Genomic DNA, 15205 nt, shown 5'->3' with positions numbered 1-15205 from the left:
TGTTTTGCAGTTGTGGTAGGTCTATGTGGGACTGGGTTTGTTGTGTGTGTGGTTACCATCTCCTCCTGTCTGGTCGTGCCAGCCCTGAGTTGAGAGAGTTCAGCCTCCAGTTTGGCTATATAGTTGCATCTCTCGCATGTATTTCCCTTAATCTTTCCCTAGAAAACCACAAGTGCCTAGCACGTGATACGGAAGCTATGTTGGGCCCTTCTGGTTTGCCGCTGATTAAGAAGTCCAGGATTTCTAGGCCTGACTTGCCCACTGCTCCTCCAGTTCTAGACATCTATCCCGAGGCCGATGTTGGCCCAGGTATTTTTTTGGAGTCAGTAGACTAACTTTCCTTGCGTACTAGTGTGGAGGCTATGAAGGATCATACTAGCTTGTCCTCTGGAGATACGCAGGCACCCGTTTCAGACATAGGGGGAAACCCAGGCTCATTGTTCGTGAAGGCCCACATGGCATCCCTCAAATCATTGTTCACAAAGGAGTCCCTACCAATATTTTTAGATTGCAGGCCGACATCTTGCTCCTTGTCCTTCCACCGCCTGGATGTTCCACAAATGAAAAAGCTGAAAACCAGGCATGCTTCCTGTTTCCCAAGAACAGCCTGCAGATTGGCAAACCTTCTCCCAGGGTCTCTCTAATGTTCATGGCTCTGAAACAGTCTTCAGGTCTCTCTCTCTTCTCCCTCCCTTTCTCCTGCTTCTCCTCACAAGAGGATTTCTGTGGAGGTTTCATCAGATGAAGATGATTCCTCTGTGGATGAGTCTTTGACATATTCTGCCCAAATGTCATCGCACTTAGGATGTGCTTCCTCAGAAGAAGAATCAGATGGCACAGACTTCCTATGAGAGGAAATTTCCTTTGGGGAACCCATTGTTAAAATGAAGGGAGTTCTTCAAATGGTATTGCTAACAGGTGTCAGACATTCAAAAAAGGTATTATGACCTTCTGCAGATGGATTTCCTTTCCCCATCTGCCATACCCCCTCTACTGCTCGCATTTTTAGATGCTTTCTCAGCAGCCTTTAAGTTCCCTGACTCACAACCCCCTGCCCCGAAAAGGCCAGACAGGTTTTATAAGGTGCCAGAAGATTCCAAATTCCTGCTTAAATGTCCCTCCGCAGAACCTGCTACAATTTCTGTGTCTGCTGATAAGACCCCCAAGATGTTGTGCTCCACTTCCCTTCTCCCATCAGACAAGGAGAGTAAAGTTATAGAGAGGTTGGTAAAGAAAATGTATACTTCTGCAACTCTGGCATTTAGGGCCATAAACTTTCTTAGCCCTTCTTTCTGATGCTTGTAAGTTAATTTCAGAGCTACCAGATTCTCCTACAAAAGCTCAATTATCCTCCATACTGAGCTGTTCTGCTCAAGTTGCACTCCATTCTAATAAGTGTAGCTGTGATGCAGTGGAGGGATCGGCCAGAGCTGCTGCTTCTGGGTTGGGGACTCAGGAGGTTTTGCTGGGTCAGACTACTGCCCTTGCCAGATGATATAAAGGCAAAAATTACGGATTCCTCTCTGGACAAGTCATTGTTTCGTACTTCTGCTGCAGAACTCTTCTCATCATTACAAGAAAGGGGCAAAGAGCTGCAAGACCTAAAACATTTGTGTCGCCTGTTCCAAGATTTCATGGGAGCTTACCCCTCTAAAACACCCTTTGTTAGGAAAACTTCCAGATCTGTCTTCCAAAGGAAAAAGAGATTCCAGGAAGCAGTTTTTGGGCAGGTCCTCTACATCTTCTCCTGCTGCACAGAAGCAGCCCTTTCCAGTTAAGCCAGGTTGTTTGTGACTACCTAACCCCTGGTAGCTAGACTTCTCTTTCCTTATTCCTTTCCCTTTCAAAATCCACCTTGGAAACAGATCACCCAGGATTCTTGGTCCTCTCCATTATCTTTCCAGGGATACTTCATGGTGTGTAAAACTCTACCTTCCTTCAGGGGTATACCTCAACCCCCAAAAGAACAGCTGGATTACTTTCCCAAAGTCATTTTTCAGTCTTCTCTCTGAAGGGCACCATTCAGGAGGTGCTGCTTTCCCAAATAGGAAAAGGTTTCTACTCCAGGATGCTCCTGGTCCACAGGAAGGATGGTCCCTAGAGGCCCATCTTAGACTTATCCCACCTAAATACTTTTCTGAAGGTTCCCACCTTTTGCATATTATTCTTGCACACTCTTCCCCTCATCCTCCCATGGCCATATATGGTATTTCTGGACATCAAGGATGCTTACCTCCATACTACCATTCACCCTCTGTTCAGGAAGTATCTTCACTTTGCTCATTCACATTTTCAATTCTCTGCCTAGCCTTTTGGATTGTCTACGGCCCCAAGGGTTTTTACAAAATACTTGGCTCCTGTCATAGCCTTTTGCAGACTAAGGGGTATTCAGATTTTCCTGTAAAGGGGTACTCAGATTTTCCTGTATCCTGAAGATCTTCTTTTCCAGGCTCATTCTCCAGACACCCTTCAAGATAATCTGCTCTTCACAGTGTCTTTTCTGATGGGTCTAGGATTCACTATCCGCTACCAAAAATCTACTCTGGTTCCTTCCCAAAACCATGTCTTTCTAGGGTGCAGAATCCAAACAGACAGGATATTGGCTTCCTTACCCCCCCCCCAAAAAAAAAAGTTCTGTCGCTTACTACCTACTTCCAGACCCTCTTGCCCCTTCCATCCATGATTGTTAGGGAGTTTCTGTGCCTCTTGGGCTTCGTGGCATCCCCTAATCCTATGCTACCACTAGCCAAAATGTACACGAGGAAAGTCTAGTGGTACCTCTGGTCAGTTTGGTTGCAACACTCTCTTGCACTGAAGTTTATGGTGCCCCTATTCCCCTGCTTGAAGAAAGAATTGAACTGATGGATTCAGCAGGTTACCTTGAACCCAGGCTTACCCTTACAGCCACCACTTCTCACTCAGGCGCTACACACAGATGCTTCAGACTTGGGATGGGGAGCAAACCTGGCTTCTTGGAAGGTAAAAGATGTATGGTCCCCCTCCTAAAAGAGGGAACACATAAAAGAGATGAGAGCCCTTGTTTTCACTCTACAAATCTTCAAACCTTTTCTTCTTCCAGGCACCCTGAAGTGGTTCACAGATTCCACAATCCTTTGGTATGTCAACACGCAGGTGGGTACCAAGCCTTATTTCCTTTGCAGACTGGCTCTACAAGCTTGGGAGTTAGCCTCTGAAGTCAATTCACCCTCCAAGCGGTTTACATTCCTTGGACTCAAAATCTTGTGGTAGACATATTGAGCAGGTCCATGACTCAGTCCCAGGAGTGGATGTTATACAAGGATGTGTTTCTGGACATTGTTAATCAGTGGGGTAATTCTCATGTAGATTTCTTTGCCTTCTCCGTGAACCAACAAATTCCAAAGTTTTGTGCCAGAGTTCCCAATCCACTGGCATGGAAGGTGAATGCCTTGTCCTTTTCTTGGAAGGAGATGTTTGTCTATGCATTCCCCCTTCCTCTTCTCCAAAAGGTCGTGTTGAAGATACAACAGGAGCAACCAAAAATCTTGTTGATGACTCCCTTTTGGCCAAGACAGCATTGGTTCCCCTTCTGCATTTAGCCAAGGGCAATCATCACAACTTATCCCACAAAGTGGACCTACTCGCACAGGACAAGGGCTCTCTAATACACCCACAAATGTCAGCCATGCAACTGACCCTGTGGGTGATAGAATTTTGATTCCTTTCAGAAACCTTTTCTCTGAGGACATGCTGCAAGTTCTGCAGAAAGCCAGAAAACACAGTGCTAGGAAATCCTGTATTTCCAAATGGAAAAAGGTTTCCCATCTGGAGTCTAAGGACCTCCAACCACTGCAGGTGGATGTTCCAGGGGTTCTGGCTTACCTGTGTGAATTATTAGAGTGAATTGTCATACTCAGTAAAAGCTATTTTTTTCCGCAATTTCAGCTTGTTTGCATATGACTTCTCCCTTGGCCTCAAAGCTGTAAGTTAAACTTTTCCTGAAAGGCATTCTACATATTAGACCACCAAGGAAACCAGTTCCTCTTCCATGGGATCTAATTTTTTTTCTACAAAAGCTTACAGTGGCTCCTTTTGAACTAGCAAGTTCTTCTCGACATCACTACACCTGGAAAGCCGTTCTTGTGGTCACCGCCTCGGCTAGAGGGAAATCATAACTTCAGGCACTGATGGCTTCATCCCGTTTTACTGTTTTCCACAAGGACAGGGTTTCCTTACGCACTTACCCCTCCTTTCTGCCCAAGGTAGTTAATGAGTTGTCACTCAATCAATCCATTCATTTTCCCACCTTTTTCTCATCTCTTCAGTCCTCTAGTGAGAAGATTTAATACATCTTGGATGTGCATAGGCAACTCAGATTTTATTTGGGCAAAACCAAGCCTATTAGGAAATCTGATCGTCTTTTTATTTCCTATCACCCTAGAGCCCTGGGCAGGCCTGTTTCTAAGCAGACTATTTCCACTTAGCTTTCCAAAACCATTTCCTTTTGCTGTGTGTCCCATGGGAAAACTTTTGCTTCTGCAGTTAGGGAACATTCCACCACAGCGATGTCCTCTTCTGGTGCTTTTTTCAAATAAGCAGCTACCTGGTCCTCTGTAGACACTTTCACAAAACACTATAAGTTTGGTGGGATTTCCAGGTCTAGAGCTGGTTTTGCAAAGGCTATTCTGCAGGCATTTGTAGAGGGTGTACAGCCCCTCCGCCCAGTTATTCTTCTGAATGAGCTTGTGTCTTCGCCCTCATATGATGAATATTGCAACATATGAATAGAAGGACAGAATAGTTGTATAAAATCTTACCATAACCATAGATGTCCTTCTCTTCTATATGTTGCAGTATTCTCCAGCCCCCCCCCCCCCCGTCTTTCCCCTGATGCTTGCCTGTATGCTGGTAGTGTGTTTCTTCACCTTTCTTCAGGCTGGTGCTCTCCCTGCGGCATTCAGTTCTGAGGATTGGTATGTGCTGATGTCCGCTTTTTACCCATCGTCATTTTATGATTGGCTTAGGACCAGTACTGTGTGCGACGTCACATGTACCCTACAATAGTGTTCGACTTTTGTATACTGGCTGGACGTAGGAGTCAGCCAGCGGCAGACTCTCTCATGTAATGAATACTGCAACATATAGAAGAAAAAGACATCTATAGTTATGGTAAGGTGTGTGTGTGTGTGTGTGTGTGTGTGTGTGTGTGTGTGTGTGTGTGTGTGTGTGTGTATATACATATATATATATATATATATACACACACACACACACACACACACACACACACACACACACACGCGTATGTATACAGTAACTAGATTGTCACCTGTAACACTTCAGTTTGCTCTCTTAGCAAAGTTCAGTAAGTAAATGCAAGGCACAGTTTTGCAGGTGTAAATTTAGGACATTTGGGCAATTGGGGAAAATAAAAAAGTTTAAGTTTTAGTAGACCAAATGACTTATGGGAAGTAAATCCTCTTCGACACTGGCTCCTTGGAGGGTGTTGTACCTCTTGCACCTCTGCTAAATAGTATAATCACTTTTGGTACTGCATTTTGGTGGTAAGGAGGAATTTGCTTTACAACAATCTCCAGTGAAACTACGACCCTGACAACCAGAGTTCAGCTGGTATCTTGGGGGGAGTGACTGATTGACTCTGGGAGGCTTAATGGATCAGGGGTATCTTCCCCACCTAATCACTGTGAATGAGTGTTGTGTCATAAGTTCATTGATACTTACCAGGATATTGATCCATTAGGATCTTTAGAAACCTTTCCTACATTTTCATGGAAGTTTTTAGCCCTTATATTTTAGGCATGAATAACGTAGAGATGAGTCAAACATGTACATGTTGCCCCTCTCCATGAGTGGCAAGATTGCTAAACAAGCAGTGAATTTAAGGTTAACCATCCATTAGTCTAGATTACGTTTGAATAGTGTAAGAAAAGTACTTTGCTCTATGTGGAAAGGAAGATGATTCCATATCTCTCTCTCTCTCTCTCACTAACATAATCTGTTTTGCAACATAAATAGATCAAGATTGCTTGAGTGGGTGATTTTATCCCCATTGGACTTTTGAATGCGCAGTAGGTTTCACAGGATAGGGTCTATTGAGGCTCTGTATGCAACACAGAGATCACTCCTTATTAGCCTGTATGATACCAGGAAGAAACCTAAGGCTCTCTAAGATGATCTATATAGTTTTAATGATTTAGACTCTTGATTTTCTTAGTAAGAAGGTGTTGTCGGTGGTCAGGTTGTGTCACATGTTTGGAGAGAGAAATACCGAAGGGGGCATTATACTCCTTGATCAGCCTGATGAGTGCAGAATACAGTGGAATGATCACATCTCTGGAACTTGAAACTATACACTTAGTAATAAGCTGTGGAATTTAAAGGCACTTCCTTGCAGTAGTGGTTAGACTGTGCTCAAAGGGCAGTTCATTGTCTACATAGATTCCCCTGTCCTTATCTACTGGATCAGTCTTATGGGGTGTGTTGGTAATGTGATAGTTACAATGGACTTCTTGTTTGCAGAAGGATACTATTGCATATTCATTTTCAGTTCATGGTTTTAACACCAGCCGTTAGTTTGAGAAAGGCCTTTTTGAAGGAGTGTGGTGTCCCTTGGGAAGTTTACAATGACACCATAGGTTCATAGGTTGGTACTAAGCTATCAGCCCTAGGGCCTATACAAGCCTAGCCAAAACAATTCCCTGGCTATTTCTTCCCACACTATTTACTTCCCTGGACCCCTGTCTAGCAGTTCTATGCAGACTTGGCCAGCTGTAAATCCTTAACAGTAGCTTTGACCTCCAAGAAGTAAATGCCAAAAAGGAGTGGCCTGAAGATTGAGCCCTGGGGCACACTGCTAGCCAGTTGTCAGAGTTAACTGTAATGTAGACAAGTGTATATTTTTATATCACTTGTTTTAATAAAGTATTGTGAAATTTCCATTGTTTCTTGTTTTGTATATGGGTGCCTGGCAGTCACTGGGGGAGAATTGGTAGGCTGTAGTGTGTGCGCTTATGTAACCATTACTTGACATTGCAAAGAGGATTGATGAGGGAAATGTGTGCTCATTCCTTTCTGAAGGGAGGGTGTAGGCACATGCTGGGAGCATGCCCAGCAAAAATTCCTGTAAAGATACTGGAGCTGTGAAGCAGGTAGCTACTGCTTTGTTGAATGGGTGGGCATAAAAGGGGCTCATCCTAATAGGTACTAACTTTCTTGCAGCACCATTGCATGTTAATTTTGTGGTCTCATCTGGCATGTTGGGCCTTCTTCAGGGTGCATGACAAAAAGCCCTCCTGGATGCATGTATGATGCTACAGGCAAGCTGTCTCTTTGCCGCCACCTACTGGCAGTTCTGTGAGCTTGTGACTTGTCATCCGGGGTTAAGGGTAGCAGTGGTCAGGGCTGATTGGGAGAAAAGTAGAAGTACTTGACAGCAGATGGTCAGGTGCCACAAGAAAGGGAACCAAAGACAAGTTTAAAAACGATTATTAGTGCACCATTTCAAGCCTTGGCCATTCTGTGCATTATTTCCTTTTACTTCATTAGTGCTCCATTTCAGGCTTTAGCTGTTCTGTTCACTATTCCCTTTTACATCACTGAACTCTGACAGCATTTTTGTATTTGATCAGGTTTTCTGGTTTCCGCAAGTGTATGTTTTTATGTACTTTCAGACTATAAAAAGGTGCGATTTCATTTATTTCTCAAGAAAACATATCTAAGCTCTCAGTATTTTTGTATTAAGAGGTTTGAATGACTGTAGTTTGCAGTATAAACAGTTGTGTTTGTAGTTATTCCAGAGGACCAAGTTCTGCATTCTGTTGCAGTCAGTATGCCATATTTCTTAGTTTGGTCTGCATTTAGTAGATGTTCTTCGTATTTCACTGTTGCAGTCATTACATTTGGGTTATCTGCTTGCAGGTAGCCGTCAGTCGGACTGATTAACAAAGTCTTGGGTCCTGCATCGGTTGCTGTCCCTTCTTCCATGACGTTAAGTCGTCAGGGGTATAAAACATGCAGCCAATGCCATTACATCAGTCTTTCTTGCCATGCGGTGCCCGAAGCAGAAGCAGTTCGCAAGTGCCGATCGGCCGACTCCTGAAATTTTTGTTTTCAAGTTTCAGAACAGAAGTCTTCAACTAAAGCTAAGTACCCCGTTGGGGAAACATTTTCTTGCTCCTTACCGATGTCAGTAAAAGTGAATAATTGCATTACTTGTGGAAAGCAAATACCTCATAAAGATTTTCATTTGTACTGTATTCCTTGCCTAGGCCCTGACCACGACGTACCTTGCTGTCGGTTTTGTGCTTTATTTAATCAGCGCACTATCCGTTGTTGGTATATTTTCGCCTTTAAATATTTACGTTCTCGGTTTAATTATCCAGAAATGTTGTTGGTTAGCCATCTGACTACTGGGATTCTGAAAAAATGCAAAGATAAAGACAGAGACAGGCCACCGAGGTCCAAAACTGCAGATGACGCTTCTCCTAAGCCAGTCACCAGTTTGCCGGTACTCAGTGAGGCACTTTCACAGCCCCTGATACCAGCTACTTCTGATTCGCAGGCCTCTACTGAGGCCCATTCGGAGTCTGGTATGCTGCGAGATGCTTCAACTATGGAACCCGCGAATGTCTCTACCTTGGATAGGTCCGGAGCAGCTGTGTATTCAGGCCTACGGACTTGCATATTAAACCAACGCTTCCTTCTTTACTTAGGCCTAAATCTTGATCCATGCCTAAAAAAAAATGACTCCCAGGCCACATGCTCAGGCCTCTATTTCTAAAAAAAACAAATGATAAGAATGGCTGAAGATCTAATTACTCTAATCAGGGTTAGCCAACCCCCCCCCTTTCTAAGAGGCCTAGGACTGAAGTTGATTCTTCTGATCAGGATTGTGTTTCTGATTCTTCTGATGATCTGGATTTGCCCTTATCTACTTATGAAGATTGTGATGCAGAGGACTCCATTCCCTCTGCTTCCCCTCCTGAGGATTTTCTTTTGGGGAAGCTTACATACTCTAAGGGAGCATTTCCACTGGGAAAGCCAGGATTTTTTTGATTCAAAAAAGAGGCTTAGGGATTTCCTTCTCCTACCTCAGCATAGGCCTTTATCTATTCCTCCTGTACTAGACATTGTTGATGCATTTTCAGAATCTAGTTTGGCCCCTGATACCCTGCCTCCTGCTCCCAGAAAACCTGACAGATGCTACTGGGTCCCTGAGTCCCACAAGTTCCTTTTTAAAAATCCTATTGCAGATCCAGAGACTATTTCACAGGGGCCCAAGAGCATTAAGGCTTCTACTGCTAAAAATCCTACCCCTTCTGATAGAGACTCTAGGGCGCTGGATAGATGGGGTAAGAAGGTTTACACTTCTGCAACCTTGGCCATTAGGGCTTTAAACTGCCAGTTTCGTATGTTACAGTATCAGCAACATGTTATTGCACTGCTTAAACAGAAAATGATGTTGATTCCTGACTGTGTGGAAAATAAAGAATTACAGGATTTAATGCATTTTGCTGAACAAGTTGGAAAACCTACTTTGCAATGTGGTTTTGATTCATTAGAGGCCTCTTGCAGGGCTGCTGTTACAGGGTCTGTGCTCAGAAGGCATGCTTGGCTTAAGGAGCAATCTTTGCCTGATCATGTTAAAGCTAAATTGTTGGATGCTCTTTTAAATCAGGACCGCCTCTTTGGCAACAAGGCTGAGGAAGTTCTTAAAAAGATGGAATATAAAGCTAAATCTATGCAAACTGTGAAAGATTTTTTACAAGTTCAGCCTCCTAGATTTAGTAGGCACTGGCCCTCTAAGAATTGGTCCTTTCCAGCCCCTTCCAGGTTTTCTCAAGCCAAACCCAGACACAGCAAAAACTCCAGGTTTCAGTCCCAGGGGACACACAGAACTAAGCAGTGTGGGGCCTCCACTTCCAAATCTGGGAATAAGACCCCCCCCTATGGTAAACTGTCTCAATGATTTCCTTTTAAAATTTCCAAGCACTTATCAACTGACTGCCCCCTTTGGGGGGGAAAGATTGCTCTTCACGCAAAGAATTGGGAACTCATTACCCAGGACAAATGGGTTTTAAATATAGTGTCCCAGGGATACAGATTTCACTTCCACACGTTGCCAACACCAAGCGGGTGGCCGGACCTACCCCCAAATCAGTGGGCAGAGGGCCAAAAACAAGTGCTTTCTCTCTTAAACATGGGGGCTATTCAACTGGTACCAGAAAAGGAAAAGGGACAAGGTTTTTACTCGAGACTTTTCCTGGTACCCAGAGAAGACAATTCATGGCGTCCTATCCTTGACCTGTCTACTCTAAACACCTTTTTGGAGATTCCAAAATTCAAGATGCTGATTCTTCACCATTTACTTCCTATGCTAGGCAAAGATGCCTGATTGGCAACAATAGATTTAAAAGAAGCTTACCTGCACATCCCAATCAAGGAATCTTGCAGAAGATACCTACGCTTCACAGCAGGCTACACGCACTATCAGTTCTCTGCACTGCCCTTTGGCTTATCTACTGCGCCCCGGGTATTCACAAAGTGCTTAGCTAAAGTTATTGCATTTTGCAGACAAAGAAATATTCAAATATACCCATACCTGGACGATTGTCTAATTCAGGCAGAAAGCCAGGACATACTTTTGAATCATCTGGCATTTGCACAAAGGGTTCCAACTTGTCTGGGGTACTCCATAAACAAGAAGAAATCACACCTGGTACCCTGTCAACAAATTATATTCGTGGGAGCAAGCTTGAATTCAACTTCCCAGATGGCTTACCTCACACCAGCGAGACAAATTCATTTGACAACCTACTTCAAACAAGTGGCCACAAAAACCCTGCTATCTGCAAGACAAATACTGCAAGCCTTGGGGTTCATGGCCTCCTGCATTCTTCTAATTCCAAATGCAAGACTGCATATGAGGAAACTACAGTGGTATCTAAAAAGCCTATGGTGTCAACATTCTCAAGACCTAGAAACAATGATTCCTATCATACCTTGCCTACGCCTAGAGTTCCTTTGGTGGGCAGAGGCCTGCCACCAAAACAAGGGACTACCTTTCACACCACACCCTGCCGCCCAAACCCTAACAACAGACGCATCAAACTATGCATGGGGGGCTCACCTAGCAGGGAAGTGCATTCAGGGCAAATGGAACCCAAATCAAATGCACCTGCATATCAGTCAAAAAGAAATGTTAGCTGTACAGAATGCTCTGACAGCCTTCAAGGACCACATTCTTCCAGGACAACTAATGGTAAAGACGGACAACACCACTGTTATGTTGTACGTAAACAAGCAGGGGGGGGGTACACATTCTTACCCCCTCTGCAGACTAGCCATGGCATTGTGGAACACAGCCTTGCACTACCAAGTGCACCTACAAGCTCAATTCCTGCTAGGAAAATTAAATACACTGGCAGACAGACTAAGCAGAAAGCTCATGGACCCACACGAGTGGAAACTGGAACCAAGGTTTTTCAACATGTTGACAAGCAAATGGGGGGAGCCCAGATATAGACCTCTTTGGCTCTCCCCAGAACTACCAGTTGGACAAATTTTGCACAAGGACTCCCCACAGACAAGCCTGGAAAGTGGATGCTCTGTCCTTCAGCTGGAAACACCTATCAGTCTATGCCTTCCCCCCCTCTGCCTCTGCTCTCCAAAGTACTACTAAAAATAAAACAGGACAAACCAAGGATGATTTTGATTGCTCTGGACTGGCCGCACCAACACTGCCCCCTCCTGCGCAGTGTGTCACGGTTATCTCCATGGCACCTGCCTCAGACTCCTTCCCTGCTGTCTCAGCAGGAGAACCAGATTCTGCATCCTGCTTGAACCTTGCAGCCTGGCTAATTACTTAATTTCTCCTTTATCATCCCTCAGTAAACCTGTGATGGATATCATTTTAGAGGCAAGGAGGCCTAGTACTAGAAAATCTTATGCTGAAAAATGGAAAAGATTCTGTGCCTGGAACCAATTTCAAGGGATGAGCACAGCAGCGCCCAATTTACCTCAGATTTTACAGTACTTAACCGAGATGCTTCACAAGGGCCTGTCTTTTTCCTCCATTAAAATCCACGCCTCGGCCATTTCAGCTCATTATAACACAGAACCTCCCCTCTTCTCTTATCGACTGCTCAAGCAGTTCCTCAGAGGGGCCAAAAATTTGAGACCACCTAGGAGAGCTCCAACCCCAGCCTGGGACCTTAACTTTGTCTTGGAGAAACTCACTCTACCTCCTTTCGAGCCATCTGCTACTGCAGACTTAAAATTTCTTTCTTGGAAAACAGCTTTCCTTTTAGCAATCACTTCAGCTAGAAGGGTATCTGAATTACAGGGCCTTATGGCAGTGGAGCCTTTCATCATCTTTCATGAAGACAAGGTGTCCCTCAGAACCAATCCATCCTTCATGCCCAAGGTGGTATCCAGTGTGGCTCTTAATCAGTCCATTCATTTGCCAACCTTCTTTTCCAATCCACAGAATAAAGGGGAATGGATACTGCATTCATTAGATGTGCACAGACAACTTAGATTCTACCTGGACAGGACTAAACCTCAAAGGAAATCTGAACAACTGCTGGTGGCATTTGCTGCAGGGGTAGAGGGGAAGGCTATTTCAAAGCAAACCATTTCTAAATGAATAAGCCATTGCATTCATTTCTGCTATAAGCACCATGGAAAACCTATCCCCAGGGGATCAGACCTCACTCCACCAGGGCTGCATCTACCTCTACAGCCTTTCTCAGAGGTGTCCCTACCAGGGACATCCTAGAAGCTGCTACCTGGAGTTCTGTACATACTTTCACCAAGCATCATCATTTGCCAATTTTCTCTAAATCCAGAGCTGGCTTTGCCACTGCAGTCTTGCAGGGCCTTATAGCTCGCCCTAATGCTATCTGAATTCCTCCTCCCAACCATAGCTTTGGGAATCTGCCCAAATGTAATGACTGCAACAGTGAAATACGCAGAACATAGTACAATTGTGTACACTTACCATAAATGTAGATGTTCGAGTGTATTCACTGTTGCAGTCCTGGTTACCCTCCCTCCAACCCCCTAACTTCTTTTCCCTATATCTCTACTTTCCTTTACTTTGCTTAAAAGCCTTTTTGGTGTATTTGCTTTTTTGTTGGAGGTATATCTTTGTACTTTTATATTTAATTACTTCCTATTGGGGGGCACCTGACATTTGGGGCAAGAAAAACTGATGTAATGGCGTCTGCTGCATGTTTTATACCCCTGATGACCTGATGTCATGGAAGAAGAGACAGCAACCGACGCAAGACCCAAGACTTTCTTAATCAGGCCGACTGAGGGCTACCTGCTAGTGAATAGACTCTAACATCTACATTTATGGTAAGTGTACACAACTGTACTTTTTCACTTGGCCACTTCTGATGAAAGGTGGTTGAAGATTGACTAAATGTCCGTGTCATTTAGTTTCTGTCTCCATTTCTCCCACTTTTATCTTGATATAGCAAAAGAATTGTGGATGTAAAGTAGTGGAAGTGTTTGTATTTCAACTTTTGTTTTCATCTTTCCTCTCTAGTCGAAACCAGCTGACCCTGCTGCCTCCTTGCTTGTGTTTGCTGCCTTTGAAGGTGCTCATTGCCAGTAATAATAAACTAATCACATTGCCAGAGAGCATCGGCTCCCTCAGTAACCTGCGGCAGTTGGTGAGTGCCTCTTATCCTGCTAACTTTTATGTGCTTATTCAGGCAGCACTGTGGAAGGAAAGATGTGTACGAGCACATGATGTTTATGCCAGAGGTGGCCTTTCTATACTATATAGGCTGAATGTAATGTGCTTTAGTGGTTTGAAGTAGCCCAGCATGAATGTAACAAATTGTAATAAATAGCATGTGACATTTGCATGAATTAGTGCCCAGGTAATGTGTGACCCAAAGTGACCCTAACATGCAGTAAATTTTCTTCACTGTAGCAGTTTCATTTTATCAGGCTAGGAGTACACTGTGTGAAACTGGATTCTATGATTTTACCATTATGTTAACCAAAATGGTTCTTTAGGTTACAAAAAACTTCGATAAGTAGCCTGACTTATTCTGTTTAAATTATGTTTTACTAATTACAACACTTTTTGTCGGTACCTATAATATACGTATTTCTTGAACAGCACTCCAAATGAAAACCAACATAATTGCATGATCTTCGTGTTTCACTGTTGCAGTCATCACACTTGGGGTTATCTGCCTGCAGGTAGCCCTCAGTCGGCCCGAATACCAGAGTCTTGGGATTTCTGCGTCAGATGCTGTTGCCTCATCCATGATGTCGGGTATAAAACATGCAGCTGACGCCATTGCATCAGCTTTTCTTGCCGCGTGGGAGACTGAAGCAGAAGCAGTTCGCAAGTGCCGGTCGGCAGCTACCTGAAATTTTCATTTTTTGAGTTTCAAACCTGAAGTCTTCTAAAGCTAAGTACCCTGTTGGGGATCCTTTTTTCTTGCTGTAACCGATGTCAGAAAAAGTTAACAATTGTCTTGCCTGTGGAAAGCAAATACCTCACAGAGATTTTCATTCTTACTGCATCACCTGTTTAGGCCCAGACCACAACGTCAATTGCTGTCGGTTATGTGCCATGTTCAACGCCCGATCTATTTGTCATTGGGCTATTTTTGTCTCTAAATTCTTTTGCTGTCGTTCTCTGTATTCCGAATTGGCTTCGGTAAGCCATCCGACTACCGATCTTTGGAAAAAATGCAAAGATAAAGGCAGAGACAGACCGCATAGGTCCAAAACTGCAGACGACGCTTCCGTTATGCTAGTCGCCAGTCCACCGGTACTCAGTGAGGCACTTTCGCAGCCCTTGTTACCTGCTTCTACAGATTCACAGGCCTCTGCTGAGACCCTTTCGGAGTCCGGTATGCTGCGAGATGCTTCTGCGACTATGGAACCTGTGGATGTCTCTACCTTGGATGGGTCCAGAGCCGCTGTGCAGGCACCGGCTTATGAGGGTGTATTCAGACCTTCCGATGTTCGTATCAAACCGACTACTTCATTAATGACTAAATCTACCGAATTTCTCAGGCCCAGAGTTCACACTATGCCTAGGAAACTGACAACCAATGCACATTCTCAAGCTCCCATGCCACAGAAACAAATGCTTAGAATGGCTGAAGACCTTATTACTTTAATTAGGGGAAGCCAGCCTTCCCCCTCTAAAAGACAAAGAATTGATTTT

General features: G+C 44.1%; 1 protein-coding gene across 2 annotated transcripts in view; it reads left to right on the top strand.

Moving 5' to 3' along the window:
- The window catches only part of LRCH4 (leucine rich repeats and calponin homology domain containing 4), a 1419989-nt gene that overhangs the window by 638208 nt on the left and 766576 nt on the right, over positions 1-15205 (top strand). For both annotated transcript variants that reach the window (XM_044077349.1, XM_044077347.1), the window contains exon 3: positions 13556-13682. In XM_044077349.1, coding sequence (XP_043933284.1) covers positions 13556-13682 — 127 coding nt within the window. The remainder of the gene's footprint in view (positions 1-13555; positions 13683-15205) is intronic.

The sequence above is a fragment of the Protopterus annectens genome, chromosome 7.part0 (genome assembly GCF_019279795.1).
Source record: "Protopterus annectens isolate FY-2018-M chromosome 7.part0, PAN1.0, whole genome shotgun sequence".
NCBI classification, from domain to species: Eukaryota; Metazoa; Chordata; order Ceratodontiformes; family Protopteridae; genus Protopterus; species Protopterus annectens.
Note: the sequence above shows the minus strand (reverse complement) of the source record. Positions and strands in the feature narration are given on the sequence as shown.